At 35.4% G+C, this 22,474-nt stretch overlaps 1 protein-coding gene across 19 annotated transcripts in view; it reads right to left on the bottom strand.

Moving 5' to 3' along the window:
• The window catches only part of LOC104127117 (U2 snRNP associated SURP domain containing), a 54,808-nt gene that overhangs the window by 21,100 nt on the left and 11,234 nt on the right, over positions 1 to 22,474 (bottom strand). For 8 of the 19 annotated variants that reach the window (XM_035895232.1, XM_035895235.1, XM_035895238.1 and 5 more), the window contains 14 exons: positions 17,380 to 17,427; positions 14,369 to 14,467; positions 13,134 to 13,248; positions 12,602 to 12,735; positions 10,572 to 10,639; positions 8,591 to 8,685; positions 8,477 to 8,512; positions 8,298 to 8,380; positions 7,675 to 7,840; positions 6,349 to 6,560; positions 5,361 to 5,404; positions 1,983 to 2,087; positions 749 to 815; positions 503 to 666 (listed from right to left, as the gene is read on the bottom strand). In XM_035895232.1, coding sequence (XP_035751125.1) covers positions 503 to 666; positions 749 to 815; positions 1,983 to 2,087; positions 5,361 to 5,404; positions 6,349 to 6,560; positions 7,675 to 7,840; positions 8,298 to 8,380; positions 8,477 to 8,512; positions 8,591 to 8,685; positions 10,572 to 10,639; positions 12,602 to 12,735; positions 13,134 to 13,248; positions 14,369 to 14,467; positions 17,380 to 17,427 — 1,436 coding nt within the window. The other 11 variants (XM_035895250.1, XM_035895231.1, XM_009639759.2 and 8 more) reach the window with 11 other exon arrangements.

Genomic DNA, 22,474 nt, shown 5'->3' with positions numbered 1-22,474 from the left:
AAGAAAATCATGTCTATATTTCTACTGCCCTATCCATCCCCACCACGCTTACAATTCACAGCAAGGAACTCTGATAATCTGTCCCTTCCTGCTTATTAACAACTTCTCCCCATTTTAATTTCTGATAAACAGCATCAATAAGTTTAAGATTATAATAACTGTTTAGTTATGATGTTGAGGAAGGTGCTATATACCCCCAACAGATAGGAACAGAAAACAGGGAAAAACTCTCACCTTCCCAATTCCCTTCAAATAATAAGAATTGCATTGAAAGGGCTCATTGTTCAATGATGACAAATCTAACCAAATCCAGAATGTATTTAGCAACAAGTATCACCAAAAAAGCCTCACTGAAAAGCACTGGGGTAACAGAGTTTCTAAGTAATATTGTACCAAGCATGATGGTTTAGGGATGCTGTAATATAACTACAAAAACACAATAGGAAAAAAACCAAGCAGATGAGCAGTTAAAACAGCGCTAAAAATTGATGGAAGTTCATACTCTTCCTTAAGTGCACCCTTCTTGTTCGGTTCCTCTACAAACGCTTCCGTTTCTTGTTCTTCTGACATCCCATGCAAGTATGGATTCAATGGTGGTGGCCTCCAAAATGATCCATTTTTGAACATGCGGAAATCTTCTGTCCTCCACTTGGTTGGAGCATCTCCCTAAAACAAACAAGTATTTTTATTTTGGCACTCTCATTTCATTGTGCTTGAACTTATGAATTATCACTAAAATTCTACTTGCCTGAAGAATTGAATAAAGCTTCCATCTATAATATACATGGGCTGGAGTCTGGTTTTCAAATAAAAACCTAAACCGAAGAGCAAAGAAAAGACACAAAACATTATGAACTATTTAACTGAAGCAAATTCAAAGGAAGTAATAACAAAATATAACCAAACCCTGATCAGAATCCCACCTCAGCTACCAACTGAACTCAAGATAGCTAAAATCATGTACACCTACAGCACAGCTGTACAGAACAAGGGGCAACCACTCCATGCACATATGCAGAGTGCAGAATTCCAGAAAGGCACAGCATTTCTCAGAAGTTAAAATCGGAACAAACAGGGTCAGAAGAAACGACCATGCAGCCCCACAGTGAAGCAGAAGAACCATCAGTGCAAAGAGCCACTAAGGGAGCGACTGCAACCTCAGCACAAGTGGTGCACGAACTCGTAGTTATAGTTAGGTTGCTCAGATCAAATACTAAATGACTTGAAGTTTTCCATCAATAAATTGTCTGTCGGAAGACTGACAAGATCAGGAAAAAAACAGGCAGCCCATATTTAATGGCCAGGATATTTTGCCTTCCGTATTTTCTCAATTTGTATGGAAAAATCATAATGAAGCACTTCAACCTTACTGGCAAACAAAGTATTTTAAATGGTCATTTAGTATTTCCCTGAAAAAGTTTTCCACAGACTGCATTTCACAAGAAATTTGGAAATTGTTCCTTTTTTATTCCATTAACAACAAGAGCTGGAAATTCTGACAACTTCACTACGTCAGCTGAAGTTTAATCCTACTTGCACTGACATCAAAAAGTGATTCCCAGCTCTTGCTAAAGGTTAGAAATTAGGCTCCAGGACTGGACTTTGTATTGAGTTAGTCTGTCTATTTTGGGAGGAATTTGTTTCTTTTTTTTAAAGTGTATGCTACTGCTTCCACTGATTACTTCAAATTCCTCGGGAAAGTATCCGTTAAATGTATTTTTATTTATTATATATATTTTACGTATGCACAAATGTATTTTATAGAGTGCATACAGTATTCTATTTATATGTGTGCATTAGTAACAACTGGAGTAAAAGTACATTCTTCATAAAAAGATATCATAAGCATTTGTGTACTATTGTAAAATTTAAATCTCTACATAAGACTTCGTAAAAACAACTCTTCCTAGTATTTCAGAACTGCAAAATATTAGCAACAGTGAAAACAGCGCTATTTCAAATTGAAGCAATGTAATAAGCACCTGAACATTGGATTGTTGATTTCTCGGTTCATGATCATGGCTTCAAACATAGGCCCTTCCCGTACCACAAACTCTATCATTCGATGTATCAAAGCGAGCAAATTCCTACAACAACAACACAGTTAAAGAAAAATTGATTCAGACCTAACACTATATAAAACTACACTCCACCTAAGATACTACAACTGTGCAGGAGATTATTTTGCTGTATTGTTAAGAAAACTGTATAGAAGATAAGGTAACACGGAACATATTATAGCCTTGCATCATAGACACGGGCATTCTAAAATAAAAACATGCCTAGGAATGGTGGAATTTAAGAGGACACCTCTTTCCTGAATTTCCACAGCTTAGCCTACAACCATCTCTTGCTTAGCAGAAGCTTAACAGTCCTTATGCATAAAAATGGGCAACTGAACACCAAAGTACAACTAACTATCAAAAACTAAGCCCTCATCTAAATTGTCTAGAACTAAGACCAAAGTGTTAGCTAAGTTCTCCAGAGGAACAAGTGGCTGAATATTATGCTCAAAATTAAATACACATACTTTTGAATATTCAGTAGAAACTGCACTCAGCTTTCAAACTATTCAAGTATGAAAGGAAAAACAAATAGACTTCTTGATGCCAAATAGGAAAATGGTTTTATGAAATTTAGATAATCTTTTTTTGATCAAGACTGAACTATAGGCATAGAACAAAACTGTCCACTATTTCATGTCATACCATCCAATGTTTCCTCCCTCATACACGCAAGTGAGCCAAATCACACGTTTTAAAAAAAAAAAAAAAAAAATCTGTACTTGTTTCATTCAGCACTACATCCTGAGACAGGCAAGAAGCAGATGTGAAGTGCACATTTTTCAAGCCACATCTGAAAATGCAGAGCCACTTATCAGCATGCTAACAGGAGACAGTCATATAAGCTTTATACAGAATAGTGATCGTCAGTTTCCAACCTTTTGGGGTTTTTTAGGAAACAGGATCCCCAATTTTTAAATATAGGTTACCTACATATATCAAAAGCTTCACAGCATGTGTCCTTTGAATGTGATGCAAACAAAAAAAAATATACAGATTTTTACATTTTTTAATTTATTTTCTTAGATGTAACAAACGGATATTGGTTCTTTACATGTATCTCATTAGACTTTCTTTTAGCAGTTTTTTAATTATTAAAATTCAAAGATTGTTACATGAAAAGCTGCAGATTTTTCTACTACTTCTTAGTAATGAGGTGATTATTTTCTACCGTAAGTATTCAAAGTTCTGCCACAGATATAATGCACTAGATCAAAAAAATTTTTCAACTTAAAAACATAGTAATAATAACCTGCCCCTGCCATCTGCAAGCTTAGCGAATGTTGCTTTATACCAGCTAGCATTAAATCTGCATTTGCCCCAAATATTACACAAAACCCCTAAACAGCTACCTACAGCTCAATTTTCCTGTTTGCTTTTTATAATCCCAGAAACATTGTAAAGAAGACGCAGTCTCAATAATTCTGTGGCCATTTTATTTAAAGCAGTGTTCTGAAAGTCTAAATAGCAAGACTGCTCTTGTTATATGAACTGTATTTGAAAACATCAGTAAGAAAAAAAAAAAATTAGATTTCAAGCCTCTGAGATATAACACCATTCATTTATTTTAAGGCAAATTCCATGTGATCATTTCTGGCTTCCTGCAGAACCACGCCATTGGTCTTCATCTAGTTTTTCTTTCATCGAGTACAATAAAGTTGCATAAGAGCAGATTATGCTTGAACAAGAACATCTGCTTTGGAAAGACTTCAGATGTATGAAAAAAAGATTCAGTACATCCCATATCTGAAAGAGGGTGTTACATGCATTTTGGTGTATAAGACATGACTACATGAAAGAGAATTTCTCAGAAAAAACTTGATTGTGTATACTCACGGTTTTCTGTTCAGTAAATATTAAGAAGTAAGAGATGTTAGAAACCGGTATTGAAAATTTTCAAACAAAGGAGAATAATTAAACATATTATCCCAATGAAGTCAGGCAAAATTTCTGCATGATGCAATGCACTGTGTAATAGTCTTAGCAGTTGTCATTACCATCTTTGAAAGTCATCAGGGGAAAGAAATTAAGTATTTTCAAATACAATTCAATTAACATGAGCTTTTCTTATCATACGAGCTTTCAAAATGCTACAGTAAATAAAATGGAAACATTTTTCTCTGAAAGCTAATCACTCTGTAAGCACTGTACAGTTTTACAAGTAGTTGTTCTACTACTCATGTTTCTCAGATCAAGAGTCCTCCTGGTCGCCCTAACTATTCATGTCTCTACCCAACAAAAATTGTACTGTCCTAAAATTTTATCAAAAATACTAGTGCATTTGAGCATCTATTGACAAATAAGTTAATACACTACTATAACTAGTTTCACAAATCTCTTTCTTCCCCCCCCACACACGCGAAAAAAAGAAAAAAGGGACTTTGTGATAATTAAAACAGTGTAGTAAAAAAAGTTGATAGTTTTAAGTGCATTATTTTAAACTGTCATTTAGCTTAAGTTGGCCAACAAAAATGTTTTTCAGTTATAATAAAACCACATTTATTGGAGCCGATCGTACCAATGTCTGGTCAAAAACTGTATACTTTCCCAATCCATCCCATGATGTTTTCCTGGTCCCCCGCTGCCGCAGACAGTTCAGCTGGTGTTGCTCACCAAGGCCAATGTCAAAGAGAATTTGGTAATCTTTTGTGCTTATTTACTTTCAAAACAGTGTTGTGTTCCTATGTTTGGGAAAAGGTTTTAGCTTAACTGAGCAAGAGTATACCTAGACTAGCGTGAAGGTAGGAGCACTGATGGGGACCAAAATGTAAAGATACCCTTGCAGTAATGAACTACCTTTTTCAGAGACCAAAATTATTAACTGTTGCACATTAAAAAAAAATTAGAGAAATCAAGCATGACTTTGTATTGAATTGGTTACAAATCTACAAGTCAAAAAAAAAAAAAAAAAAAAAAAAAAGGAAGAAAAAGGAAAAGAACACACACCCCCGCCCGGACCACGTGGGAGACAAGTGCAACCTAGCTATGAAGTACTCAGAGGTTTATGTCAGGTCTTAGACAGCATCTCTCAGACAAGCTATTTCACCCTAGTGTTCTCTCACAAAGTTACCCTGCGACTATTTCTAGTGTTCAAATTAAATGCTCCTCACAAAAAAAAAAAAAAAAGATCAAGATAAGGACAATAAGACTGTAGAACACACATTTCTCTCAAGTGTCATGAAAGAACCATTGCTCAGTCAAGCCATTACCATTTCCTCAGCATCACCATTTTTCTTTAAAATTCCGAAGGGGAAATTTTCTATATTTAGATCAGTAATAATAAAGAAAAACATGTACCTTTCTGTTGGGATAACCACTTTGACTATGGCTTGCGACAGAGTCTGTATATGAAGTCACATCAGATAATAAACATAGAATATGTGAGTATTGTTAACAAATAACAAGCAAAAATATACATATGCAATGAAAATACTACACATCTATCACAAGTTTTGCAGGCAATCACTGCTGTGAAGTTATAACTAAGCAATTACACAAAATGCAAATGGTTGTGTCAGTGAACCATAAAGGTTCACTAATTGCAAAGTATCAGAACATTCCTGTCAGAATGTACATTGATGCACTGAATAGGTACTATGCTGAATATAATTAAGAAAGGAGTTCTTAAGTTTATTAAAAGGTTCTAAACTATTTGACTTGGATCATGTTGGTATTACTTTATTCCCAAGTCTTACAAAAAACAGCCCTAACATTTAAGTGTCATTCAGAGAATCAACAAATTCTTACAAATGTAAATCAAGTTGGTTTGTGATTACAAGATACTTACCCTTTTATCAGCTAATATTCCAGAAAAAAAGAAGTTTGAAAACTGACTCCACAAGCAGCACAAAATACTTACTCAATGTCCAGATTAATTACCTTCTACACAAAATACATCAACTCCTCTAGTGTAAAAAAAATGCTACCCAAATTAAAACGTAGTATTTTCTCTAAAGGAAACAATTTAGATATTGCAATTTGGCAGCCAACAAAAGGGGGGGACGTAGGAGAAAAAAATCCAGGGAGCCTGGAGGGGGAAAATGATAGCCAGATTTAAAGCAGCACTAAAATAAATCAAGACCCAATATACTGTACCCTAACACAGACATGAAACAGAGCTTCAGGAATTAAGTAGGTTCCCTCGGGCTACAGCAGGGAGCCAGTGAGTTTGTACACTAAGGGCCGCCAAAGTCAGCCTGAACAATGCAAATCTATGAAGCCACTGAAATACTGTCACAGATGTAGTATTTAACAATGAGATATGGCCCAGGGTACTGTAAGTTACCTTCTCAAAATCTTCCTTGTTTTTTGGTGGTGGTAACATTGGAGCATTAGGATTCTTCAATCTCTCCCTAGGCTGGGCATTAAAAGGCAGTCCTGATGGAGGCGGCGGGAGGGTATGCTCCATCATAGAAGGCGGAATGTATATCGGATGTGGTGGGATAGGTACAGCTTTGCCCCAACCTAACTTCATTTCAAACGACATGATCATCTTGCCTGAAAAAGCAAAAGTAAATGAAACAAAACAAAAAAACCCGTTATGTTATAAATTGGTTCTGCATTGCTCGAGAATTCTCCATATAAGTGCAGGTTTGCCTGCCCTGCCATGGTTTACTTTTTGCTTACATTGCTGATTAGTGTATCACATCATGCATAAATGAAAGCTTATTTTACTAATTTTACTATTTTTACTAATCTTCCCCCAATGTATGTTTTCAGAACACTACAGTACACAATTATTTGACTTGATGGGGGAAAAAAAAAATTTAAAATTTGATATTCAGCATATCAGAATGGACAGAGTAATTTTTATATTATTTCTGCACTTCAATTCTTCAAGATTTTTTGTTCATAGTAACAAACTTTAAATTATGTTACTCAAAACCAAATGTAATAACCAATTAGAACTCCTACATAGTGTAAGCCTACTTACTAATGGTCATAGTGAAGGACCATTTTGAGTAAGCTATGCAAGGACAACCTCCTTACATTTCATATTCTTTTTGTCTAGCATGCTGATTTTTGATTTTAAGGCTCTTCCTGAATTTTAAAGGACATAGCTTTCTTCATCACATAAGATATTTTTTCCCTTTTTTTCAAATAAAATATAGACAAGAGAGTCCATATGCAAAATTACACATTTGGTGTAGTACAGTTACCTCTTCAGTATTAGGAATTTAGCCACCAATTCAAAAGAACATAATCCATAATTGGTGATAAATATGTTATGTCCTGTGTACTAGTTAAATTTATTTAAAAAAACTATTGCTGGTAAACAACTACAAGTAATAGATTCCTTCTTAGAATAGTCTATTTACAGAGAAGATATTATCAAAACATTACCTACCTCCTGCTCACACCTTCAGTCAGAAATTTTACATTTTTACCCACAGCAAAAGTCACCAGTATTCCCAGCCCTTGTGTATGCTATAGTTCAATGACATTCAGCTTACAGTCAGCGTAAGTTAAAATCACTGCCAGTGTGGTATCTACTGGAGCTACAGCATACCTATCACTAGTCTGGTAAGACAACCTGAAGGCATACTTACAGTTATTTCTCAATATTCCTACAAAAAGATAATTACAATTTCAAACTGAGAAATCTGTTTACCATTTAAATTCTTTAATGCTCTTTCAGCATCTCTCCTGTTCATAAAGGCAACAAAGCCACAATTTCTTTCTCTTGCTCTTTCTTCATCAGTTCTTGGCCACATGATTTTAACACTCGCTAACGGTCCAAAGCGTCCAAATTCTTGGCATAACATCTCTTCATTCATCTACATGAAAAAAGTTAAAAATTAGCATCTTGCTACTGTATTTCTAAGATACATGTTCATATTGTTGTCCAAATGTCAAGATTTTAATTTTCTGAGTTTCTTGAAAAACAAGATCTACTGCAAAAATAATAATTTTTAAAAATTGCATTTGAAACCGAAGCACACTCAAATTTTTGAGATATGATCCACTTTGCACAGATATCCATGAAAAAATAATTTTAACTGAATATTTTTGCATATAGTAACTAATAGTCTAAAACTTCAGCTTCTGTGGCATCATGTACAGAGCATTTATTCAAATGAATACTGCCTGTACAGTCACCAATTGTACCTAGTATATGGCTTTAAACATATATGTATGGTTTAAAATAGAAAGGGGTGAAGATTGCCACTGTAAAAAAATTAAGCTGGACTCAAACAAGCCAATGCTACACTTCACTCTTGGCTCCACACTTACTTGAGGATTAATGTTTCCAAGATACAAATTTGTTGTGCTTGGATCTCCAACATCATGTGACCCTGGTGCATAATCATCCAGTACTACAATGACGGAGGAAAAAACAGAAAAGAAGAAGTCATAATCCTTGCTATGCATTTAAGTGACATTATATTGAATAAGAAAAGAATCTATATTACCACCAGATGATCTGTTTCTTCTTGAAGGAGCATCCACTGAACAAATAGAAAAATACATAATTTAGTCTACAAATCTGGTAGCCCAAACAAACATAAAAAATAATATCTACTTACTTGAACGACGCTGGCCATCTGAATCTGACTGGGGTGGTTCAAAACGACTCAATCTACCTTTTGTTTTATGTCTTTCATCACGTTCCTCTTGTATTCTACAAAACAAGGTTAACGTAAGTAACAATGTAATACCATTTTGAGGTTCTTGTTCTAAAATTTTCAATTAACTTTAGAATTATGAGAACTGTTAACAGTAAACAACGGGCTCGTTAAATATTTCAAATTGCCAGTATGTTTGAATTTCTGTTTAATCAACTGGAATGTATCTACCAGAATGATCCAGCTGCATGCTTCCTCATACATACTGCCAGGGTGTTTTAAATTTCAAACAAAATTGACTTGGTTTGAGAAGCAGTTTACAAGATCAGAAATAAGAATTGTACTCTGAAAAAGTGACTTGAATTCCACATCCAACTGCCAGAGATCCATTGACCCTTCAGGCAACTTTTCAAGATACACACAACTCCTAAGTGTCTATTTCTCTTCCTACGTTTTCTAAGCTTTATTCATGTATGCTGTCACCTTGTAGGGTGACAGACACACCCCCATATGACTAATTCCAGATCTCGTCTCAGTTTATACCTCTGATGATAGTACTCACACAAGTAACTATTTGTTTCTCTGTAGTTTGGCCTTAAATCCTGGTATGAAGATACTGTGTACCATGAACACAAGGCTGTCGATTCAACTCATTTACATCAACTAATGAACAGAAAGCAGTGAAGTTCAGACACTACTCACAAGAGCCATTTATAGATTTATAATGCAGTACCTGTTGTTTTCTAATATACGGCACTCAGTTACACTCAATACACGTACAGCTCTTTCTGTTGTATTACACATTCAAAAGTGAAAGAATCTGCTTTTCAAAGCATTATTTAGCTTCTTTTTAAAATTACGCAAGCTGAAGTACATCTCTACATTTTAATTACAAGTCTTATTTCTGCATTAATACAAAAGCTCAACCTTATACTACAATACCTCTGGATATAGTTTTAGAGACATTGACAAAACTTAATTCTTCCTGAGTCTGACACACATTTCAATTTGCTACCAATCTCTTTGCTACATCCCCCCATCAAGAGAAAAGTCAACACCAGAAACCCGAACATCCTCATCCATTACAGTACCTACTTGTCTTGCTGTATCTTCACTAACTTTAACAAAGCATGAGACCACATTAACAAGTGTTCTCATTTACAGGCTCAGACTTGCTAATTTATAACAGAATTGCATCCCAAGTTCCACTTGTAAGTAACATACTGACAGCAGCTGTCAAAGAAAGAAACCTAGTTTTCCATTTTTTGTCCTGGTAGATGGCTGGTTGATTCAATCATCAAAGCTTCTATTCACACCTAACTGATCCAAAAATCATCTTTGGTAGCTTTGGAAACACAGCCAGTCATTCACTTACTGGGATCTCTGAAATACTTTATGCATTTATATGTTATTTTTTGGTTAATTGCTCTGTATATTTTTCTGCTTAGGAAAGCAGTACCAAACTGTTTCAAATGTCACAATCAAACATCTCTGATGTGCAAAGAAATCCATTCATTTCAACAGACAAAGATTTAAGCCAGCATACCAGGCTTTTTTGGTTTGTTTTTTGATCATTTTATAGCCTCTGGTTGACACTAGATTTCAAAATGTAAGTCCTTTTCAGCAATACTGGTAAACACTTCCTATCACCAATCAGCATAAGAAAGGGCAGAAGTATCAAGGAACACCAGAGAAGTAATTAGATGGCAACTGATTATTCAGACAAATCACAGACACCTATACTAAGCAGCTACCAGCATGGGTTCGTACTCTGTTTAATTATCATTGCCACTGTTACTTAAGTTATACCACTCTACAAGCATACTGGAAAAAAACAAAACAAAAACCTACTTTGGGAAACAGCTTAGCAAGAATGATCCTAAACACTGCCTGTAAAAACCTTACATCTTCTTTATTTATAGTAAAAGCTAGTCAAACTTACTGCTTTAATTCTTCTTTAAAAAGTTCCAAATTACTCTTTTTCTTTTCCTTCTCTCCTTTCTTCAAAGGCTAAAATTAAAGATATATCAGCCAACATTTCAGCAGATAAAATGGAACAAAAATAAAAATTATATGTACGTAACAAAATTTTAGATAATTTCCATGCATATTTTACCCACAGCTTTCAAACCAAGTAAACTACAGGAGGAAAGAAAAAAAAAAACAAAACATGACAGACTTGAAAACATTAAGACTGAGCGCTATCAAACACAAAGCTAGAAAGTATAACATTAAGGATAGCTTAAACTAAGCTTTGTTACTTCTCATTATTACAATGCAGCATGTGTGATCAAACACTTTCGCTACAACATACATCACAGATACTTTAAATTTGTATTTTGTGTTTGTTCCACTTAGAAACTCAGAAGCTGACTACACTCTTACCAAACCGTCATGCTCTGATTAAACTGATATGTGTGTATATATATATGTAAGTTATTTTACATATATATATATATATAAAAAATTATTTTATCCACAGACAAACATTCTATGTGAAAAGAATTTCCTTCTCTTGCTTCCTTTCAGATATAATACAGGTCTGAAGAAACAGTTATTCTAAATAGTTCAAGATCCTCAGAAAAAACACTCTTGAATGACAAAGAATATGGATATTGTAATACTTTTTTTTTACTGTAATATATGTACCTTAACTAACTCATGTGAACTCTTATCTTCAACAACATTGCTTTTATATAACCAAATTTAAATGAAAACGTTTCCAGTAGGCAGACATACAAAATATTTATTGTGTTACACACTACAGCTTTGGAAAAACTGGACTTCCTACTCACCCCAGGCAAAGTTGTTTGTTTGTTTTTGTTTTTGGGGAGGGTCTGCCAAATAAATAAAATCATTTTTACCTCATTATCTTCAATCACCATTGGACAGGGCAAGTGAGTAAACTGATTGCATTACTTGATAAATATTTATGACAAATTCGAAAAGCAGTGATATTCTTACAGTACAAACACTTGCATGACAGAATAGAGCTCAGCATAATAAAAAAATACTACAATTCATTTCTGTAACTGTAGAGCTTTACATACAATGAAAATCAAAACTGCCATCCAGTATTACCCCACTAGTCTAAATTTGAGTTTTGTTTAAAGCTAGAAGGAGGCTAGGGTGGGATTACACACAATTATCACATTACATATCATTACCCACCCTAACAGGCAGTATCATATATGTTTCACTTACACTTAAAAATTGTAGTAAGCTCTATTAAAAGACTTTTTAAAAGACATCCAAGACATTCATTACACATTGCACATATATAGTAGTAACAGTAATCATACGTAACTATCACTTAACTTAAAGACTAAATTTGTTCATAGTATTTCCATTACTTTTTATGATTAAATCTCAGTTTAACAAAAAAATCAAACCATGCAGAAGTGAAAACATGTTAAATAAAAACAAGGTGTTCAGCTTCAAAAATGTGCAAGTTCTACAAGTTATTTGGTACAACTCAAAGAGCTAAAGGGATTTCTCAAACATCCTCACAAAAAAATTTCAAAAAACCTCACCAAGAAAAACTTGGATCAATGCAAAGGTCAATTTTTTTATTTTTTTTATTTTTTTTTATGTTATAAAATCCTAAAAACAGATGGTAGCAAGAAGAATTGCTTCTAAAACTTGACAAATTCTCGGGACTGGAGATACTGTTACTTTGCAACAGTCACTAAATCTGTATTCCCGAGAAGTCTGTCTCAATTAGCAGGAACACAGTAAAAACAGCAGCCAAATCAAAGTGCAGTATTAGGCATATCATGCTAAATACAGGGTTACTGTACCTCTGCTTTTCATCATCTTATTTGCTACGGGATTAAGCAAATAAAAATTTCCAACTTTTTTTAATATGTGACAAATGCAGATAAAACTACTCTGCAAGATCATACAGTCCTTTTTCTAAGCACTTCTAAATAATTCCTAAGTATGGAGTTAATATTCAAATAAGAAACTTACAGGCTTTTTAGTTTCTATCATTAAGAGGGATGGAGGCTTCTCATTAGATGGCTGGCTTGGTTGATTTTTTTGATCTGAAAATCGTGATGAAGGCTTATAAATTTTACCCCGTTTTTCATCTGTTTCATGCTCCTCTGAAATTAAAGGCAAATTAAAAACAAATTATATTAACCAATACTAAACAGTCTTGTGTATTAGAAAGAATGCTATTGTTCTTTAGTCTTGTTCATTCAATTCAATACATTATTTCATTAAAAAAAGTGACACTACAAGCTTTCCATAATTTAGCATCTTCTAGTATGAAGAACAAGAATAAAGATTAGGTATTTTTAAACAAAGCATTTTTTCCTCTGAAGTTTAAAAGACAAATCATGCCACTACCTACCTAGTGAGTCAAAGCATAAAGTAGATTTTAGCATCAAGTTTCCTTTGCTGCTTCTAATGCAATGCATTAATTTTAAAATGCAATTCAAAGCCAACCTTCATCTTTACTCAAAGCCAAACGACCCACCACCCCCAAAAAAAGATTTACCTTTAGATGCATTAACGATTCCTCCTCTTACAAATGTTTTCACTTTATTACCATCACTTCCTTCAAAGGCAGCAAGGAATTCTTCATAAATTTCTGCAGCAGCCTTCTCATCCTCCTACACAGCAAATGTTAAATCTATTTACTATCATCACAGAATAACCTTCACTAAACAGCTATTCTTAAATTAGCTATATGACATTCCTTTTTATTTTCTACAGTTCATGCTACAAACTGCATCAAATTAGTTTCAATTTTAGACAGAATTCAAAATTCTGAGAAGTGTGGGAAGAATACAGCACATAATACATAAAGCAAATAAGGCCCGTATGCTTGAATATGACTGTTCATTTACAAGAGTTTACATGGCAATTTAACATTCAAAGGATGCCCAACAGAAAAGATTGTATGAAAGACCAGCATCATGAGACTGAAGCTTTGTTGTCCTAAGCATCAGAGAACAGTGCATGTTCCATCTTACCCATTACGATCAACTCATGTGACTGAAGGAAATTAACAATAGGATCACCTTTATGTATTTCCCAGAGAAGCTGTTAATTCAGTGAGTTAATAAAGTTGAGTGAGACACTAAATTTAGCACTAGTGTTTCTTTAGGCTAGTATTTCCAACAACCTAGCAGGAGATATCCCACTGAAATACAGTGACAGTTGTGTGTGTAAAGTTCAAAGCCCAAAATTTTCAAAACTTCCACCTTACCAACTATAAGCTATCTATTCCTAAAGTTTGGACGCTCCCAAGTAGCCTAAAATTCAGTATCAAATTTTAACATTTTTATTAATTCCAAAAGAAGTCATTAGACAAAAATATGTTTTACAGAACAACAAGGATGTGTATTGGAACAATTTTAGAGATGACAGGTACTCTTTCTAATTACTGAAATCCAGTGATAGATAGCAAATGAAGAACAGACAGTAACCGAAGGTGATGGCCGTCTTTATTTTGAGCAATACAACAACCAATAGATTGCTGTAATTCAGTATTTCAGGTAGCCAGAGAACTTGATTTCTCACACAGAATGAAAGAGAAACAAGCTTCTCTCTCTATCTTAAAGCCATGAATGCCAAGAACAAATTAAACATGCAAAATACAATTCACTTTTGTTCTTAGAAAGCTGCAATTATAAAAATAAAGATATTTGGTGGTAAAGCTGGTTGTAATCTAAAAGCAACTTATTTCAGCTCTGTATACAAAATTAAATTTTCATTGTGTACCATTACCTTCTTTTTTAATTCTTCTTGCTCCTTCTTGCTCAGAGTCCGTTTGGCAGCACTCATTTTGCCAATACTGAATGCTTTAAGTTTGCTTTCCATTAGAGGCTGAGAAAAGAGTAAGAAAACAAACATTAGGTGTTCACAAAACAATTAAAATAATGTTACTCTCTACCTTGGTCTAGACCAGGTACTTTCTACCTGAAGTGACTTAACCTAAACAAAACAAAGAAAAGGAAGGCTTCCTGTACTTCTCTCTGAACTTGCCATTATCTAATACAACCACATAATTTAAATCTATGTTTTTTTAAAAACAAACCATACCTGGTTTAATGAGAAAGATTTTAATACACCATTCAAACACAGCTGAAATCTGAAGGGCACTTGCTGTAAGAGCCTGGAGATCTCACTACTACAACAGTTTCTAAGCCTTTGGAAATATATGCTTTGCACTACAGTTCCTTTTTGATCATTGCCATTTCCAGAAAAAAAAAACCAAAACAAAGAAACATTCTAAAAGCTTTTCTGACTATTTTGGCCAGAAAAATATTTACACGAGGTTGAACAGTCATAAGTGAAGAACAAAATGGATGCTAAATTCCAGTTGTACTTCAAGGTTAAGCGTAATATTTTTGCTTGAAGAAGAAAATGCATTCTTGAGGTTTTCAGCTACTAGCTAAAGAAAACAAAACACCTCATATTTAGCTCCTAGATTCTTTCTATTCTAGATAATTTAACCTCCATTCCTCCCTTCTTGAAAGCCTGATGAAGGAAGGACTCCACATAATAGTAATTTCTGGAGAGTACAGAATTAAAATTCTTAAGATTCTAGTTAGGTTAGTTAACAGACAGTAAAGCATCAAGAGAGGAAAGGCAACAGGAAAAAGACCATGTTCAAAAGACACAGACGATGGGAAGGAAAGGACAGAAAAGGTAAGAAACTTATCTGGAAACTCCTAGCTTAACACACCAATTCATAAAAAATCAGCACAAGAACAAGAAAAAAGACTCAGAAGCACAAAACATAAGCTATTAGCCTTTATCTCCAGAATATTTTTGATGCTCTTACACAGTGCACACTGATGCTTAAAACTACCATTTTTGCAATGACAGCTCTTTAAAAAAAACAAACCAAACCAGCTCAATTTAATAAATCATCAAGACAAATAAGGCGAGCAACTTAACTGTCGTATTACCAAAAAATTTCAGATGCCAACTGCAAAAAGAGTTTCCTCTAGGAATAATTTTCTTTGCAAAGAGTCTTATTTCTAGTATCAGCTTCCTACTCAGAATTTTTTACGTGCCAAAAAGCACTGTGAAAAACAGCTGTTTGAAATACCTTCAGTTTATAATCCTTGTTTAGTATCACAAACACCTCTTAGATCTGTGCCAAGCATATGACCAAAATAGCTCATATTTCTTTGAAAAATGTTCCCTACTTCATCATTAAAAGGAAAACTATCAGTTACAAATTAATGCAGCGTTGTCTGTGGAGTTATCTGGTTTATGACACTATGCTTGTCAACATGAGCTGCTACGACAGGTTTATCAGGAGCTTTTCATGCATCTGTGTGTTTTAAAGTTAATAAAAACCAGTTTTCCTGTTGTCTGAAAGACAGCTTATATTTCAGTATGACAAACAATACATAACCTTCGCAAAACCTGGGCATATTGCTATGGTACAGCAATGCAGACAAAACAAATACCACGCTCCTACCCAAGGATTATCCTGTCATCAGGAAATAATCTCTCACAGTACTGTTACAGGATACCTGCAGATCAGCCACATGAATACATTTTCTACTGACATAAGGGAGACAGCTATAAGATAACAAGAGTTCTGGTGCTAAAATCTCAGTTTAGAAAGGGTCTCACAAAAAAACCAAAACAAAACACCCCCCAAAATCCCAACACCTTCAAAGTGGCTGGAGCAATATAAAGTTAATAGGATTGAACTAATTTATGCCTGCCAGTTACACTCCAGTAGGCAAGTATAACATTATTATTAACCATATGCAGCTTCACAGAATTTCTAAAAACAGAGCTACACAAAACTTGAAGGCCTCCCTCCTACAGAAAATGGAAAATAATACAGTGAAAAGCATAAAGCAAATGATGGAAGCAAAAAGAAAACTTCTATCTGAGTAATCAAATCACTAGATGAAAGCAAACTCCCATAAACATAAGGCTGCATTGACTATAAGAAGGCACCAAGTACTGAAGTCCCAGTTCCACTGACCACACAAAATATGCAAAATATTTAATTTTCCAATTTATAGCAAGTAAAGCAAATCAATAAAAGGACCTACTTTTATGAAAAGTTTCTGCTATCACAACTTGAATAATGTTATCTTACAAGCAATTTAACAGCTGGTAATTGACTTTTTCATATACAAAGTCAAATTGAAATCTTGAAAAAAATCCAAACCACAGAATGAATTGTCTGGTATTAATGCCCTGTTTGGCTCTTGCTGCCTGTTTTCATTTTGGTTTAGGTAGGCCTTCAAGCCGAACCAGGCAAAAGTCTCTTGAGTGAGATGGAAGACTAGGCAATTATTCCTACCTTTTGTGTTAAATATATTCTATTAGAAAGAAAAATAAAAGGATGAAGTTAGGGACACACTATCTCATTTTTGAGAAGCCAACTGTATACAAAAAGACACTTTAATATACAGTGACTCTTACGATGATTCACCTCATATTTTGAACTATTTCTCAGTATAAAAGATAAACATATAGAGTACAGCTTCTTCCCATTCAACTATCTATTATGAATGCAACATCACGCAGCAGAGCTTCCTACACTAGTGGTTGTTTGAAAGTTTCAAGGAATATTTTTGAACATGAAAATCAATGGTTAATTTACAAACACCTACAGATTTGATACCTGATGCACCAGAGTCTGCCTGCAGCAAGTAGTTTTCTTTAGGGAACAGGCCTATTTTGACTTTGTGGGTTTGGCTGGATATTTTTTTTGTTTGGGGGTTTTTTTTGGTGGTTTTTAAATATTTTGGACTTACATGTGTATCAGCAGATCCAGTGGTGTGTACTGCATCTGGCGCTCTGACCTGAAGAGAGAATGAAGATGAGGTGAGCCACGTAAAAAGAAACAGACAACCAACCTGTTTTTTTTTATTCAGTTCTTAGAATCCGATTTTCATTTCAACTTCAACGCCCAAGTACACAATAAAGATGTACAAAGATGTATCTGAACAGGATCACAGCATGAGCAATGTCAATATAAGGCAAATAAGAGATTAAAGATGGACTGTTCTTGCTACCATTAAAGACACCTAGATTTCCACAGCTGAATTGTATAAACATGCCACTAACACCACTGCAAGGAAAAAAAATTAAGTTTGTGACACTGATTCTGCAAGAGTTGTCATTAAAGGCTGTTAAAGATTACATAAAGTGCTTGATTATATTTGCCTTACTGAAAAATCATTTCCAAAACTGCTTAGTATGTTGGGCATAGATGGAAGCTGGCCACCTCAAGAACACTAATGTAAGTCAAATTTGTATGTACTAACTAACATTATTAATTCAAACTGTAACTGAACTTTAACAGGTAAACAAGCATACATACAAAAATTACGTAGGCTTTTTTTAAAATCAGTTTTTTAAATGAGCTTAAGTGATGGAAAACACTCCAACAAACAGGACTGAACACATTTTAAAATTGTATAATGCCCAAATTCCAGAAAACCTCACTGACCTAACATCCACTCTTAAGACATAACTGCCTGATGCACAACTCATACTTAAATTGAAATTTAAGTCAAAATAAAACATTTCCATTAGCTGAAAACTGTCCATTACTTTCAGAACATTAGCACTTCACCTTATTACCAGGAATTTATAGTTTCTACCAGAAATAGTAATACATGGTGCTCACCTCCAGTCTTCCAAAACGGACAAGCACCGTTTGCTACTCTAGAAGATAATTTACTAGACCTCATTTTCATTTTGCATCATGCTTTTTCATCAACTAAGAGACATTTCTCTTTGGACAAGTACATTCCTATGTATTATAGTCAAATTAATTCAGAAAAAATGGCAGACAGCACCTCAAGAACCAGAACTAAGTCCACAAAGGTGAAGAGAGACACAAAGATACAAGCCTGAAAAGGGAGAAGCAAAAGGCTCCTAGGAATATATGTTTGGGGTATTTTAAGAAAGAGAAAGTGGGAAACAAACAGAAAAACCCAATTATGTCTCACTCTCAAAGACCTCCCAAATCTACTTACCTGCAACACTATACTTCACTCACAAGGCACATCTTACACAGAAGTTAATAAAAAGTTTGGTTCACATGTACCAGTAGCAGTTCATTAAAATACACATGGAAGCAAATATCAGTTACTAATACCACTTCCTGCAAATTTTTTCCTCTGTTTGGTGCTGGATTTTTTGGTGATTCACAACTGCCTATGGCACTCAGATCAGTAAGCTGTTATCCACAGTTCTATGTACTGCAAAAATGTAGCTTAAGGAAAGCTGTCCTCCCCCAGAGAGGGGGGAATGTATAGCACAACATCACACAGATAAAAGAAAGACACTGTGCAAAAGAATTTCAGAGCTTGAAAACTGCATTCTTCCTGCTGCCAGCTGCCACCCTGCGGCAACAAACACATCAGTTACAATTCCACCCTAAAAAAAAAAAAAATTCAGACCTGCAGTTAAAAAGATCAGCCTCAAAGGCAGACTGATAAAATGCCGTCTGCTTCAGTGTACTGACAGAGTCGAGACCAAGCATTGCTTGGGGGAAGCAGGTTGGTTGGCAACAGCAGAATGAAATGACCATTTCTCAATTCTCTACACCTGCTTGATTTACAGAAGTTTTAGAAAGCAACACCTTCCAACAGGGATGGGTGCTGAAGCTGCTTACAGGAAGAACAACATACAAGGCATCACACACAGCAAACAGTACCAATGCCAGTACAGTGACGCTTAAGACACAATATCCTGAGGAAAAACATAAAAAAAAGCAAGACACTAAACCTGTTTCTCCAGCAACGGAGCAGCTTGGAAAGACTGCTTGGAAAGACTTTCAATGCATGATAGCACGCACAGATTCTGCAGGCTAACAGCAGGAAAGCAGGCCCAATGATCAAAAAAGTCTGGAAGCCGCTGAGCTGAAAGTACAGCGGCACTCCCCAACCCACCAACAGGCACCCCGGCATTGTGTAGCAAGCCACCCCGCACATCAGCCAAGCAACACAATTTCTACTAAGGTGCACTCCGAAAACTTCTAAAAGCAGTTTTAGCTTTTAGACTCCTTAAAAGATTCTTATTTTTAAGGCCTTCTCTTCCCACCTATAAATTTAGTTCATACCTTTGGTACTGCTTCTGTCCATCCAAGCAACTGTACCCGGGAAGCTCAAGATGAAATAATTCTTGACAAGATTATGCACTGCTATCTGTCAGTTTCTAAATAGCAGTTATTTAAAAAAACTAATTCTCACAGCACTGCACTTTGCATCCATCTGCACCGCCTTGACAAAATGGGCGATTCTGTTTCCCTGAGAGTTACACCAGCTGAGCTGACTCAGCAGAATCACAGTGTCTTTCTAACATTCACAGAGAGGAGCATTTCAGAAGATGTTGCCCACCTGTGTTGATACCTGGAACAGGATTATTTTTTCCTCCTCTCATCACGTTAAGTAGCTCAACTGAACTGTTGAAAGAAACGTACCCAAAGATCTTGTCCTGCACTTGATGGTGTCTGAGATGTGAGGATAGCTCCTTGATGTTCAACACTGACAGAAAAAGTGCCATGGGTCCATCTTTCAGTCGTTGCCAGCATAAACAATCTACAAATGTCCTCTCACTCCCAATTCACTGCCTCTACCACTCTGCATAAAAACTATCTTTTCTTTTTTTTTTTCCTAAACCAGACTGTTTTCCAGCTGGATCACTTTCACTGCACAGGTCCCTCAAAGAATTGTGCCAGCGTAACTGAAGTAGCAATGCAGGCTGCTGAAATGGCATTCCAGTAAAATACAGCCCTGTCAAACCACAGTCTTGGAGGTCAGGTCACTCAAAGCTCCATTACAGAGTCTAGCCTAGTTTATTCAACCTTCAAAAGGAGAAAAAAAAAAATTAATCTTCAAAGGACCATACAAATGAGATTTATGACAAATTCCTATCAGAAAGCCAAGCAGAGAGCCCTCTCAGATTCTGATGTTTAAATTTTCTTCCAGCCTTCATGGCAGCTTCCAAAGAAAGCAGAGATGACTGCTCTCCCAAATCTTCCTTCCTGTCAGCAGTGCAAGTGCCCACAAATTCAGCTCTTCATCGTTTCTCCAAATTTAACAATCTCTGTGTGAAACTGGCAGGATCATGTTATTTCACAAATATTTACAACATGCTGTATAGCATAAGCAAGCATTTTTTTTTAATTAATACTGATGCCATTTAGTAAAACAACAAAGAGCAATAGAAGTAGAAGCTGCCAATAAAACCCAGGAGACAACCCCTGGCCTTCCAAATCCTGAATGTTATTTTCACAACTGTAATGGCTACAACTTAAACATAAATAAAGTGTTTACGACAAACTCTGGTGTGAAACACTTGCTCTGTTTCAACACCTTCCATTAATTCTGCCCCCCATACTGGGCAGCTGGTCACACTGAACTAGATCACTTTTCCCCGATCTAACTGATGACCTAGGAAAGAAAGAGCTGGGGAGGTTCAGCCAAACCAGGTTCCAATTCATAGCACCCTCCTCCCACCCCCCAAATCATGTCAAATCAACTGAAGAGGACAATGTTTGGGAGAGAAAAAGTAGCTAAGGCTGGGACTAGTTTGTGTCAGCACTGATACCGAGGAAAATAAACAAAATCATGCTTAAATTAAGGTGTTAAAATCCAGCAAAAACAGGGAGGTTCCCAGATAAGTTTGTCTTTTTTATTCTTTTTTCATCTAGCAAACTGTCTAGAAAACAAATGTTTGCAAACACGTGAAAATTATTTTATAGCTGATCTACTTACTCTTTACATTTACTGGAACAGTGCATATTAAATTTATTCACTATTTAAATAGACATCACTTGCAGAGACAAAAGTAAATGGAAAATGTTTTTTTCCAAAGTACTCGCAAGGAATGCTATTCCATTATAATCTTAAACTCAGACGAACAGGAGCTGCCAACATTTAACTTTCTACTGCTAGAGAGGCAATGAGAAGGACACCTCCTTTTACATTTCCATCAACAGAGGAACACACTTACGCCTCTCCTGCTCCTAGTCACCAGCTGAACAACAATACACGGAAAGTTAAAGATCATGTGTTTCACTGTCCTGCAGAATGCTACATCTAACTGGAATTCACCACACTTACAGATTTTACATCCCCGCTCTTCATACACTTCAACTTACCAAGGAAAGCTGTCCATTCACAAGCAAGTAATCACTGGTTTTCAATACTTAATTAACACATAACTTACTCAAAAGCCTGAGAAAAGCATTTAAGATTAAGGAATATTGTTAAAATATTTTCTTAGAATGAAAACGGGAAACATACAGCTTGGTCCAAGCGGATAGTATCTTCTGCCGATTTGCACAGGATTACATGTAAGAGCTGGTCATGCAATATAGTCACTATTCTCAGAATATAAAATAAGAAAATGGCAGAGTCATTGAGCAGCTAATATTTCATTACATCAAGATAATAACTGAACATAATCAGTATCTGCCATTTCAGAATCATATCCTACACTGACCTCCTGTGCAGTCTTGGGCAATCTATCTTCTGTTCCTTAATTCTGCCCTTCTTTCCTCTTTAGATCTCTAGAAATCTTGAGCATATGTCGTACTATGCTAATCTCAAAGTGACAATGATGCTTTTGCAACATGTTTCACATTGGAGACTCTCAAATTTATTTAGAAGCTAACAGTAACATAAAAAGCAGCTACTACCACAGCAACCCAGGCAATAGGTGCTCCTAGACCTGTACCCTCTCCAGCAACATTTTTGAAATAGTGAATCAAACAGATAATGCCCGACTGAAATAAGCTTGATTTTACAATACAAAACAACTGGCTAGACATTCAAAATCAGTACTTGGACATTTAGACCAAGGAACAAACGCCATCCATTCTGAAGGGGAGAA

The sequence above is a fragment of the Egretta garzetta genome, unplaced genomic scaffold (assembly GCF_000687185.1).
Source record: "Egretta garzetta isolate BGI_Z169 unplaced genomic scaffold, ASM68718v1 scaffold425, whole genome shotgun sequence".
NCBI classification, from domain to species: Eukaryota; Metazoa; Chordata; class Aves; order Pelecaniformes; family Ardeidae; genus Egretta; species Egretta garzetta.
The sequence above is the reverse complement of the archived record's forward strand: the minus strand, read 5'-3'. Positions and strand labels throughout refer to the sequence as shown.